General features: G+C 44.9%; 1 protein-coding gene across 2 annotated transcripts in view; it reads left to right on the forward strand.

Annotated features, from left to right (window-relative positions):
- LOC147900239 (Endoplasmic reticulum vesicle transporter protein) overlaps window positions 1–13,938 on the forward strand; it is a 126,356-nt gene that overhangs the window by 33,243 nt on the left and 79,175 nt on the right. For both annotated transcript variants that reach the window (XM_087376702.1, XM_087376701.1), the window contains exon 4: window positions 5,222–5,304. In XM_087376702.1, coding sequence (XP_087232828.1) covers window positions 5,222–5,304 — 83 coding nt within the window. The remainder of the gene's footprint in view (window positions 1–5,221; window positions 5,305–13,938) is intronic.

Below are 13,938 nucleotides of genomic sequence, written 5' to 3' on the forward strand. Positions count from 1 at the left end.
TTCTCCTTCAAAAATGTCTCAAATTCATGAGACATATACTCCCTCCCTCGATCTGTGCGAAGTGTCTGTACCTTGAGTCCTGTCTCATTCTCAACCATAGCCACAAAGTGTTTGAAATGCATAAAGACTTCTGATTTTGCCTTGAGACCATAGACCCAAGTGTAGTTGGTGAAATCATCTATGAATGTAACAAAATAGAGATAACCCCCAAAAGTAGGTGTCCTCATGGGACCGCAGACATCACTGTGAATAAGCTGTAATTTCCGTGTAGCTTTCACTGCACCATCCTTCTTGAAGGGAAGTCTATGCATCTTGCTAAGGATGCAACTTTCACATACATGAGGAGGAGGCGACTCCAAAGGAGGCAATGCATCAACCATTTCATGCCTTTGAAGTGTCATTAAGCTGCCATAGCTCATGTGCCCATACCTGGCATGCCATAACTCCGCATTCTACATCGCAGCAGTGGGAGTGCTAACTGATAATGCAAGATCGGATCTTTTTTCATATAGATCAAGCTGAAAAAGACCCTGATACAAAGTGTCAGACAACATCAAAGCATAGTCATTCTCTTGTCTCTGACTGCACAAATCATAAAATTCAACCTGAAATCCTCCTCTATTGAGTGAGGATACTGAAAGCAAATTCTTCTTTATCCCTGACACATAGAGAACATCTGAAATTCTGAAATCTGTGCCATCAGTGGATGTGAGAATAATGTCTCCCACTCCACACATTGAATAAGAAGAAATATTCGCACAAGTCACCTTCTTTTTGGTGGGTGGAGGATGCAGAGATACAAACAGACTCTTCTTGGAAGTGATGTGCTTTGAAACACCACTGTCAAAATACCAAGTATGAAGTGTCTCATCAACACTAAGAGAGCATGCATCCTTTGAAGGATCATAAGTGCAAGTCAAGAAAGCATATGGGTCATCATCATTAGTGGCTGTAGCATTTGAACTACCCACTGAAAAATCTAAAGTGCAGGACAAAAAGGCATAGTGCTCTTCCACAAAGTCGGCTGCAACATCTCCCCCATCATGAGAATGTGGAGCCGATGCATCTGACACAGCCGTACCGGAAGCCCTTTTCTTCTCTTTGGCTATGCGCTTCTTGCATTCTCCAATATAATGACCTGGCTTCTTGCAATAATGACAGATGCCCTTCTTTTTCTGCTTATTTGTTTCACCCTTTGCCTTATAAGAGGGCTGTCTTGAATCAGCCTTTTGCTGATTTGTGGGCTGATTTGCATGTGGCTTTTGCTGCCCTTTACCCTTGGGCTTGAACTTGGAGAGCATAGCATGCTCGCCAGCCTAGGTTGCCATATTTTTGCGAGTCAGCTCCTCCTGCAATAGAAGTCCTACCAACTCGTGAAAAGAGAGAGGATTGCTGCCCCCCCTCAATGACAAATTCAGTGAGGTGTGGAAATCGAGATAGGACTCAGGAAGAGAGTTCATAGTGGTGGTGATCATCTCTGAATCCGGAATGACTTCATCAATATTCAGCAATTGTTTCCTCAAGTCCTAAAGCTTTGTGAGGTGAGAATTCATGGAATCTCCCTCCTCCATATGCGTATGGGAAAGTTCTCGCTTCAGAAAGGAAACCCTGGCATCATTTCTTCCTGCAAACATACTCTCTAGTATCTCCAAAGCTGCCATAGATGTCTTGCATGACCGAATATGAGGTATAATGAACCTCTTGACAGAAAGAGAAATTACTGAAAGAGCTTGTGCATCTCTAGAGTCCCATCTTTTCTGCTCTGTTGTGGGAGCTCCTGGAGCGGCTTCTCCAACTACTTGTGCTGCATTTGCACCTCTACCCATGCCTCCAGCTGTAGGAGTGACAGGTGTAGTCGCTGTCTCTGGTCTTGCTTCATCTCCACTGACATAATCCCAAAGATGTCTACCAACCAAGATATTGCGAACCATGAAACTCCACAAGGAGTAGTTGGTGCCATCCAACTTATCCTCCTATGTGAGAGAACTCCGAACACCTCATCGGGGTTGTTCAGAGCCATTTTCACCAGATAATCTCAAAAAATACAGCAAACTAACCAAGTAAAATCCCTTCCTGGGATGTAAAATGCACAAGTAAAATCTGCAAAGGAAAATTTGCTCACAGTGACAAATATTGTCATAGCCTATCAAAGGCTTAGAATGTACTTCAATTATCCTGCAAATGCTCTCCGATGTCGCTCAAAATTGCCTGCAACAGTCCCAAAATGCTTGTACACTGCCAAATTGCATCAGAATGCCAAAAGCCCCAATTTCTTTAGGGAAATTGCATTCAAAAGAGGGCAAATTGCCTGAAAGCCCCAAAAATGCAAGAAATTGTAGTGTAAAGCAAAAAGCCCTAAAATTTTGCAAGAAATTGTAACTCATAAAGGGCAAAGTGACTGAAAGCCCCAATTTGCAATTTATCTACAAAAGAACTAAATCCTACTGCCAATGTGTCCAAATGAGCACACCCACAATCTCAAAATGCACCTGCTTGAATCCTCAGCCAAACAATGGCTCAAAATGCACCAGAGTAAAATATATGCAAAAAATTCCCAAATGCTCAAATGTGACTCAAACTGAGTCCATAAAGCCTGCGAAGCTCCCAAATACAAGTGTTGGACAGAAACAGTCGTACAACTGTACAACTGTACGGCGCTTGTACGAACAAAATCCGTACACTTGTACGGATGTACAGGCTGACAATATGACGCTGCATACCTGCTGTACGGAATGCAGTACAGGAGTTGTACGGAAGTTCCGAGTACAAGTGTACGGAATACAGCGCAGGTGTACGGAACAACACTTCACAGTTGTAGGGAGTAGTATAGCTGATGCAAACTGATAGGTACAAATCTGTACGGAAGTGACCGTATGAAATTTGTACGCTTGTACGGACGATGAGCATAGAGATGTATGGCTGGTGCCGCTGTAGTTCGCACATGTGGCGTAAGAGTACAGACTGACAGTCCGTATGTTGTACGGACGATTTGCTGCAGGCTTGACGATGAAGTTGTACGAATGAATGTTGCGGGAGCTGGGAGCAAGGAGCAGGGAGCAGGTCCGAGAAGGAAAGCTGCTCTAGTACCAAATGATAGAAAATGGGAGAGGGAGAGCAGGAAGCCTGAGAGAGTGAGCAGAACGTCAAAAGTGCAATAGAATAGAGTGAGAACAATACAAAGGGGGATAAGGTTTTGTCTAAGTGACAAACCTTATCCTTCACTAACCGTAGTTAGTGCACTAACTGTGGTTAGGGTGAAAAACCTCTAAATGAAGGAAAAGTGTCCCTAACCCACTTATTGACTTTACATTGGTCACTGCCTAGAATTTATCAATAATTCTTACAAGGATAGTATCTATAAAGCCGTCTTTGTGTAGATTTTACCTTCCTTAAGGAGATCCTCTGTACAACAATTTGAAAACGTGAATCTATGTGACTAAAGACCACCAGCCTGTGTATTGGAAGCGCGTTTTCAGATCAGCGTAAGAAGTAAGCTGAGGCGTGAGTTGAAGGAAGAAGGCAATCAAACTGTTGGAAGCGCAAATGTTTCTGATGTTCAAGGGAGAGGGTATGCTGATGGATTGCTCACGTAGTGCACATGTAGTGGACAAGGGATGATGGGGAAGGGCATTTCAGCCTTGGGCTGCAGTCTGGGTGATGATCACCATGATAGTTGAGCAACAAATTTTATAAGGAGGACGAAGAGCAATAAGGATTGTTTGCCGTCCCACCAATCATGAACTTTAATGTAATCTAAAGTTGGAGGAGCAACCATTGCCACAGGCTTGGATTGCAAGAAGACCTTTGATAATGAAGAAAATTTGGAGCGAGCAAGCACGAACTCACAGTCTGCAAAAGCAACAACTGCAGCAGCAAGGTGGAGAGGACGAATCAAGCTTGATCAAAGCAACAAACAAGGATGGATGCATTGCTTGAAGCCATCAACAATGTAGACATAAACCAATTGAAAGTAATCAAAGCGTAGTGACTGGAGAAGCCCAGTTCCATAGTCACTGTTGCTGGAAAGAAATGCTTGCCAAGTGTTGCATTCTACATTCCGGCACATGGTTTCGCCTGTGCGAAGAATGTGACTTGGATTAAACTCTGGCATCCATTGCATCTGCAGCATCGCGTGGGCTGCATACTAGTTCTACTTATGCCCTTGCTCCTTAGGTTTTTTTATTTTAAGTTCTTCTCCCCCATGCAATCACTGAGACTAGCCCTTTCTACACAGCCATTCTATGTCACAAGTTTCTAGTGATCCAAAATGTGTACACTGAAAAATTATGCTAGAAACCATTTTTTAGGCTTGGCCCTTTCTATGCGGCCAAATCTTATCTCTCAAGTTTTTAATTAAGCCAAAATGTATTAAAACACTCAAAAAATTCTAATTCTCCACTTTAGAAAACAACGCTTTGCAAAGTGCTACAAATTATACATCCTTCTCTTGCTGCTCTGAGGCTGCTCTGAGGCAAGTCTTGAATTTTGGCATCTTCTAGTGTCTGTAGTTACCATTTTGGCAATTTCTTGGTTTCCTGTGGGACTTGTCCCTGTTGCTGGTGCTGCTCTTGCTGAGCTGGCTGTGTTAGCTGAGCTGGCAGACCCGAGTTTCTTTCTAGTCCAGTTTGATGTTGGTGGTGGTTGAGAGGGTTCATCCTCATCCTATGACTTGTCTATTAAAATATGGCTGTATCTTGGAAGTAGGATATAATGAATCATGCACCTTGAAAGTAGGATAATGACTCTTGACTCAATATTTACACAAGTCCTGGTCCTAGTGACCAAAGTAACCTAGTGTTTGACAACCAAATATAATGAAAATGATTACAACCACAATGCAACAGTCCACAGAGTGTAAAGGCAGTACTCATGTTGCATGTTGTAGATGAGGATGAAGCTTAGATATTTTGGAATGAGCCACATTGCAAGAGCCCTCAGAGAGTGCAAAGGAAGCATTCATGTTGCCTGTGTTCGATGGGGACCGAGCTTGGACATTGATGTAGGGTGACACGCATGTGCGTTGGAAGATTGACATGAAACAAGAAATGGATGCCATCATGAAAAACCACACTTGGGATCAAGAATGTCTTTTGATGCAAACGGTTTTATAAAAAGAAATTTGAAGCAAGGTCTAAAGTATTGTTTATGTGTAGCATTATGAAGTAAGGTTCTTGTTCATTGAAATAGCGAATTCTGATACTTGTTTTTATTTTTTGGGCAGTATCTGTTGTAGGATTGATTATAATGGTGACATTATTTTTACACGAGCTGAAGTTTTATCTCACGACAGTAACAACCCATCAGGTAATTTAGGGTTTGAAAATGTCCCGTCTGAGTGGTTCTCCCATTTCATATATGTTTTTCTTTTGGCTGTGTCAAGCATATTGTTAGAAATGTACAGGGAGATTATTGCCTTTTGCAGGGCTTCCTTCACATCTGTTCTTCCGTTACTTTGCTTTCTTATATTCCTGTAGAGATTTAAAAGGTGTAGCGTTTCAATTGCTTCTTTGATAACTGAGAAAATATTATGTGTATGTTTGAAAGCATAACTGTAACCAAAGAAAATTGAGATATATTCTCTTACAACCATGTAGATGGCTTTTGAACGTTACCTCCGTCCTTGTGTAAAAGGGAAGAGACTGCTCCCATCCTACCATGTAGGGAACTAGTTGGAAGGTGAGAACTTGAACAGCTTTGGAAGAGCTAGTACATTGGGATCAGAGCCTGTAGAGGTTATACATTATCTGCTACCAGTATGTAGTGGGATCTCTGTGATTACCTCCCATAAAGGTTTGGTATACTTTGCAGGGCTCAGAATATGTAAAATATTAGGAAAGGCCCTAAAAATGTCTCAGGTTGACCTCTGTGCATCAAGTTGACAGTCCGAGTCTGTGGCTCAAGGAACTCTTATGAGCTGATTGCTTTTCGTGCGTTAATTGACCTATAATTGGATTGAAAATGAAGAATTCCCGTTGCTTAGAACTGACGTAAGTTGATTTTTGCAACTTTTCAATTTAAGCTCCACTCAGCTGCTTGGGATTTGGTGCCTTGTTTTGTGGTGATTTGCTGGTTTGAATATCAATACAGTTTCGATTGGCTTTTCTTGTTGAACCACTTGCTGACCTGTCCATGTCTTTCTAAGTTTACACTGGCCCACTTTATCCTCTTTTTCTGGCCTAACCCCCTTGGGGGGTTTACCTTATTGGGGTTTTCGCTTTTCCAAAGCGAAATTCAAATTTTGGAAAATTTGAAAAATCATTTGATTTAACTATGGGTATTGGATAGCGACGTGATGCCATGTGTTAGCATGGATCATTTTGATTCTGACACGTGTTCTGGAGCATCTTTGTATCCTGTGGGCCATATCATTAGTAACATCTCTGGTTGGGCAGTGTCCTTCCAATAGAACTGTAAGAGGCTGAACCTCCATCATGCGTGCTCTACTCCGTCGCCACATCATGGGTGGCTCTAGTGTCTATGGCTGTATCTCCCCTCGTGGTCGTCTCATCTCACTAGTCCATACTCCTCTCATGTCGTCGATCCCCCCCCCTCTATCTCGGCATGTCCAGGGGCAGTCCTGAATGTGTGGAAGTCTATGACGTGTCGCTGAGCTCGATCCACCGTCATGCCTATCTCAGCCAATCGGATGGGGTACGGTGTTTGAACCTTAACCCCCAATTCCCCTATGAGAAATCTGTAAAGTTTCTATTCTATTCCAGTGTGTCCTAGAGAGTCCGGGAGCTCGTGCTGGACACCCATAAAGTATCACGGTTTGTACAAGCATGGTGTATAAAAACTTCCTCATTTCCCAATTCCACGCTTGTGCTTTCTTGCACTTATTTTGGAAAAGGGTGTCTTAGGTTTCTCAAGCAAAGGAAAGGCTCCCCCGTAGTGTACCAAAGGTACCACGTGTCCGAACCGTCCCATGGTTAGGACACATGTCACAGGGGCGTGAGATTGTGATAATTTAATTATTAGGGTTTTACGTGTGGTAGCCTAAGCCCTAGAGTGGTAAAAAGGCTAACCTTGTGGATTAACTCCTAGGGCCAAGGGCTGAGGTTGTAAATTAATTCCTAGGGCCAAGGGCCAAGGGGCAAGTGGTTAGAAGGGGCAAAAACCCTTTGGATTAAAGTAGAAAGAAAGAAAGAAAGAAATTTTATTAGAGTCTTCGGAAGACCGATGGGTCTATGAGATTGAAAGAAAACCTGATACAAATCACAGTAAGGGTGGAGCTACTGTAACGAGCATCATCACCCATGCTGAATCCTAAGTCTGATCATACATAATCAAATACATCTGGATGTAACAATGAAAAGAAAAGGACTGGAGTGGAGCGGAATCCTCCGTATGTCATGTCGCCCTGGCCAGTGCATAGAGCTTTTCATGGCCACATGGCACAAGTGATTTTGGGCAAGTGATTTTTGGCAAAGCAAGAAAGCAGTGAAAGTAAAGATTTCCCAATAGGTTTAAAAGAACATGCAAGACTCCCCTTCCCATATGTTCCAAGACAACTCCCACTCCAGTTCCAGGCGCCCTGCTCCAGCTCCCTTACAGTTTCAGCTTCTAGATCTCCACGCAGCCCTTCTACTGGCCTCCACGCACCCAATCTCTCTCTAATTGCAATCTTGGACAGCTCTCTTCATCTGTGTCGCCAGCTTCCATCATCTTCTCTCTCAGACGCATGCTTCTGCTCCTTTGCTGCTATCCTTTCCCCAATCACATGCTCCTGTTCTGATCTGGGAGACTGTCTGGAGTGGATTGTGGAGTTTTCAAACTGCCAGTATCTGAATTGTCACTGTTTGGAGCTATCTGGAGGTGCTAGTCTTCAGTTCGTTGCATCAGAGAGCTTCAGCTTGCAGCCGCACCTGTCAGGAGGAGTTTGCCACTATTTCGCAGCAGTTTGGGACTGATTTCAGCATCCTGTTACTAGCCTGGATCAGCCAGGGGTAGCAGACACTGTTCTCCTTGATCAGAAGAGCCAACCTTTGCAATCGCAATTTATGAGCCAGGCGATGCTATTGCAGCTTTCCAGTTATTGCTTTGTCTAGAGATATTGCCAGGTGCCCAGGGACAGTTAGGGTTAGCTGTCCTTCAGTTCGGAGTTTATCTGGGCAGTTGTCAGTGGTTGTTCTTGATGCCCTTCATCTGTTTGAGCTTGCCTTGAGGTCCTACCCTAGATTGCTAGGGTTTTGCACAAGGTTTTTGTTATCAGTATTCAGTGATTGATCTATCAGATATTGGCCAGGCTTTGGCTCTGTTGTAAAATTGATCTCTCTGATAATATTAAAGAAATACCGCAAGGGGCGCTACGTTTTGGGGCCAATATGGTGTCAGATGTGACCCTGGGGCAATCTAGCTTTGAGATTTTTGTTCAAAGTTTTCTTCTTGCACCCTTTGGGGAATCCGAAGGCGGGTGACAACACATGACTATATTCTAACCTTACCTCCATAACACTAGCCAAGTTATGTCCATGCGTGGACATAACACGACTTTGCTTGAGGATGAATGTGAGGAGCCATGGATAAAGGGGGAAGGATTTCTGAAATTACTGTATTGTTTGTTCATGTTTGACTTCCTTTTATTATGTGTCATAGGATAACCATGCAATGTTTTTTCAAAACCCCTTTTTTCCTTATTATTGAGTTTTGTTGAATACCTTCGGTAGGTTTAGTTTTTATTGATGGACGTCTTGTATGTATTGACTTGTCTTAGCCATTTGTTCTATCATCTGGCCTTTTGATGATGAATGAGGGAAGTATTGTGCAGTTTATGATGAACTTTGATGATGAATGGCCTTTTGGTGATGAATGAGGGAAGTGCCGTGCAAATGATGAAGTGAAAATTTACCATGTAGACTTGTGAATATAAGTGAGGCCTAGGCAATAACGAGCCTTTATAAGCAACTTTACTAGAGAATGAGACAATGACAAGAAGAGGTCGTTTGGTTCTTCACTTGTAGTCAGCCACCAACGTGATGCAACTTTGTTTCTGCATGCTGATGGTAAATTGAGATCTTTGCATATCTAGCTTTTGCAGTTTTCATGAAAAGTGTGAAAATACCAACAAGGAAACTTTAATGGCAGGAGTGAGATGCCTATAAAAATGATCACCTAAATGCTAGCTTTACCAAGTAGAGTTGTTAGAAATGTTGGAGATATCATAGCCAAAGAGGCAGATGACACGGCTATTTTTTTGGATGCCACTCCACAGACACTCACCTCTTTTAGGGCAGCCTTGGATTTGTTTTGCATTACAGCAGGGACTCACATTAACTGGAACAAATCCAATGGTTTCTGGATTAGTGATGAGGACACTCTAGATTGGGGTGCTAATATTGGCTTTACTTGGATTCAGAGGGGTGTCTCCGTTAGGTATCTTGGATGCTAGGTTGGGGTGGGCATTTCTCCAGCACAGCAGTTCGCTCTCGTGTTGGAGAGCATCAGGAGGATATTTTGGAGTTCGGCTAGACTTGACCTTGCATCTAGAGTGGTGGTTGTAAACCAGTTATTGTTGGCTACAGCTTGGTTTGTTTGCTCTTGTTGGTGCTGATCTACAAGCAGTATCACTCAGCTCAAGAGACCTATCATGAATTTTTTGTGGAGTGGATTAGATGGCACTTCAGATGTGATAGCCAGGGTAGCTTGGGAGACTCTTGTTCTACCCACTGAGGAAGGGGGTCTCAATATCATTGATCCAGACTTGCAGTGTAGAGCCTTGCTCTGCAAGATGGTGGTCAGAGGTTTGATGCCTGGTCAGGAGCCATGGAAGGATTTTTTCTTACGCAGTTTACAGACATGCACACCTTCTCAGGGAGGAGATTGGATGGACAGCCCTAGATGGATCTTTACGTGAGCCCATCTCAGATCTCCTACCTCCCCTCTCATGGCTACCATTTTGAAAGCTTGGGACAGCTTCAGAGTACTCTTCGGAGAGTTTCACCCTCTTCTCGTGAAGAAATTGACAGGCAGCCCGTCATGTGGAATGATTGCATACTAGATGAGCATGGCAGATCATTGGGCATGTCACACTACATGTAGTGGTCTAGATGGGAGTTGGGCCCTGCATCTGTGGTGGGTGCTTGGAAAGCTTTCAGGATGCTTCCAGAGGATCAAAGAGTTCGTTCAGTTAGTCACCTCAGAGGAAGTGCAGCCAGGATGCATCAAATAGATGTAGCCATACTAGTGGAGTGGATGGATACAAACCATTTGCCTATTTCGGAGTCCACCTGGTTGGGGGCTTTTACGAGAACAAGTATCCCTCTGCAGGTTATAGCCTTGCGGGATGCACATGAGGATACCCTTGTCTTTCAGGTTCATGCAGGAGGCAGACTCCACAGATCTTGAGAGGACATTCTCTTGGAGGCTCCTTTTCAGCCCGTGAGGATTGCAGGATACATGGAGACGGGTAGAGACTCACAGTGGTATCTTGATCCAGACTCCGTTCTCCTGGCTCTTGGATCTTGGAGGCTTTGGTTGTATGGAGGCTCCGCTATTAGATCCTTGCAGTGGGATCCAAGGGAATGGGAGTGGATAGATGCATGCACCGAGAGAAGAGCATCTCCTTCTTTTGTTACACGGTTAGAAATGCCAGGAGATTCCAGCTCAGTTATAGAGGTTGGAGGCCCTCTAGAGCTCCTCATTGGGATACTTATCAGATTTCTGCAGAGATGTAGAAAAACTTTTGGAGGAGACTTTGAAAATCCCTCAGGAATAGGAAAATCACGTTATGCGATGCCACTCAGCAGTTGAGTCAGTGCAGCACTGCCTTTGGGAGTGTACTCAGGGGAGGACGATTTGGAAGGGTGTTGCTAGGATACTTTGCATTTTTCATAGAGCACCCTTCTTCATGACCTGGGGATCAGCTGCTTGGTTGTCTCACTGGTCCACATGCTTTCTTTGAGGGACATGACATGGACAAAGCTGTCTTTGTTCGACGACACCTTGTGAAGTCATGCTCCCTTCGAGATGTTCCATTTACTCCATTCAGAGCTCCCCACGCTTCTGTAGACACATCTTGGGAGATTCTAGCTAGTATTACAGCATGGCATATTTGGAGAGCCAGATGTACAGAGGCTTTGGAGGACTCCCAGGTTCACCCTTCTCAGACTATGGCGAGTATCTGGGTAGATACTATACACACTTTGATGGCCATTTGGGCGAACATTCAAGGAACCTCCAAAACTGCTATTGCTAGGAGGGTTGCTTTTCTCAGAGTCTGGAAGAATTGTCCTTTCTTCTCTGACTCTCCTTCAAGGATGAGGTGACATTTTCAGCCGCCACCTGGGATTTTTGTTTGCTCATTTTGAGCTGTTTTTTCTCATGCTTGACATGATGTACTCCTGCACTTGAGCTTGCTGAGCGGTTTTTATTCATACTTAATGAAGTACTTTTCTTGCAAAGAGTATGTTGGTGTGTAGTACTAGGTAATCTAGTACTAGTTCATGTGTGTGAGTGCCACGTGTCATTATGGGACTTATCCCATATGCACTAGGTGCTAGTGCGTGAGTGAGTAGCCTATATCAGGCTTGTACTTCACTTATCTTGATATACTTGATAAATAAATGAAAGCCTTCTTCATGTCTTCATTTGAGCATCATTTCCTCACACCCTAACCTTCTCTCTCTCTCTCTCTCTCTCTCCACCATGTTTCTAACATAGTATTAGAGCCACCTTCCATAGCTGCCACGTCACCCTTGCCCTAACCCTAATTCAAAACCCTAATACGGTTTTAGCCTCCATCTCTAATATCGCCTTAGCCCTGCCTCATTCTACCTCTCCCTGCATCCTTCAGTCTCTGTTTTCTGCCTCCTTGACAGCCAGCCACTGCCTCATCTCTTGCTGCCTCCTGTGTCCTCTGCTTGCGAGTATTTTAGGTGTTCATTTTCCTCTTCTTGCTTGCTAGTCGGCAGCTTTGGTGCCCTGAAGGCTGGCTGGTTGGCACTTTATTCTGCACGTGAGGGTTTTCAAGGCTATTTCGAGGCTGTTTCAGAGCTTTTCGACACCCACGGCAGCCTCAACTTGCTGCTGCTGCATACCAGACCACTTGCAAGCAGCTCCATCGCCATAGTTGCCACCTCCGAGCAGTTTCCACGCCTCCAAGTGCTGTGTACTGGTCTGGCTCTGCATTTCGGAGCATTCTCTTGCTGCTGTGTGCATTTTGGAGCACACCAGGCCTCCGAATATCTGCTGCAGACATCTACAACAGCTGTCTTTTTCTTTGGTGAACTGCTGCAACAATTTAGAGCTGTCCTGCTGAGCCACCTTCCATATTTCGGACCTGTCTCTGCATTTTGAAGCCTCTCAGCCCATCGACCAGCAGCTGGAAACGCCCACCGAAGCATTTCTTCAGCCATCTTGCATACGTGGAGTTTGCTGTTCCATTTCAGAGCCCTAGACCAGCTGACTCGCTTGCTCGTGCTTTATTTCAGGCTGCTGGCCGCCTTCACGAAACCCCCTTCAATCTGACTTCCTTGTCTTCAAGTTCCCTGCTGGTGGAGAAGTTCAAGGGGGAAGGCTTTCCCACGTGGCCTTAGATGGCCCCCCTTGGCCTTCTGCCTTCCGCCTCTCCTTGCTCCAACCGCTCCCCTTCTAGCCACCCTGCCTTCAGCCCTGCTTCCCTCCCTCGCTGGCGGCTCTCCTTCTTGCTCCACCCCGTGTCAGAGAGCCCCCCTCCTTGCTCCACCCTGCTCCCCCTTTGGCTGCCCCGACTTCAGCCTCCCTTGCTGGTGGCTCCCCTTCCACTGCCACCCCTCCTTGCTCTGTCCCGCTCCCAGTTGGGCTGCCTTGCCTTTCGCCCTGCTGCCCTCCCCTGTTGGTGGCTCCCCTCCCGTTGCTTCTGCCTCTGCGCTATGGCACTTTTGGTAGGATGGGACTAGAGATGTTGGTATGCACGCAGAGAGAGATTGTTTGAGCGACTAGGACTCCACATGGATAGACTCCTTCCCTTCCAGTATAGTATGGACACTCCGTTTTCTCCCTTTTTGTCGCACGAGGTCAACCAGGTAATCCGTGAGGATCTCTTACAGCTACACACATTCCGGACGTGGTTGGGACCAAGCGAACTCCCAGTGAAGCTTAGCTTCTACAGAGATCACTGCTTGCATATCACAGAGGTGGGTTTCATTGATCCACCAGGATACACACAGATCCACTTACCCCACTCACTGAGGATCGCTATTGGGCAGTTCCGGGTCTCTTTACATAGAATTCGTATCGAGAGCGGCATAGCAGAGTATGAAAAAGACCATCAACATAAAATGCATTATGCAATATGTCTATATTTTGACTCTTATATAGGTAGTCATGTTGACACGCAAGAGGTTGAGACGGAGGAGCACTTCATCTTCAGATGCCCTGTTTACTATGAGACCCAAGGGCGTTTCTATTGCCTCTTCAGAGATAGCTATGGGGTTTTGTCCCGATTCCTCTCCTATACAGACCATAGATGTTTGGCGGGCTTCATTCATGAGGTAGTCAGGCACCGCGAGAGGATACTTCGGTCATGGAGACAGAAGCAGACTTCTTCCTTGGCAGATCCCTCTTAGACCTCTATCGCGGAGTTCTTCTAGGCAGATCACATGGACCCCCACAAGACGAGGCCTCGACATGATCATGACTTAGAGCCAGTGACCTGACAGCTCAGACAAAGGGTGGACGCGCATATTACACTTGGGGATATCCCCTCCCTGTACATTGTCAGAGCCCTGCCGACAGGGGTTATTGTGGCCCTTGCTAGGCGCAGAGCTAGTACACTGTCACCACAATGTAAATATCCTAAGTCAAAGTACAGTTGACCATTTATTTGATCATAATTAAAGAGTTTTATATGTGTTAATTATGGTCAAAGAGTTATTTTAATGGTCAAAGGATTGACTACGGTCAAAGATACTTGACTCTAGTCAAGTAAACGTGACTTCGGTCAAGGAGACTTGGTTTATT

This window comes from Dipteris shenzhenensis, chromosome 7 (assembly GCF_047967505.1).
Source record: "Dipteris shenzhenensis isolate YYH24624 ecotype China chromosome 7, Dip_SZ_1.0, whole genome shotgun sequence".
Classification (NCBI taxonomy): domain Eukaryota; kingdom Viridiplantae; phylum Streptophyta; class Polypodiopsida; order Gleicheniales; family Dipteridaceae; genus Dipteris; species Dipteris shenzhenensis.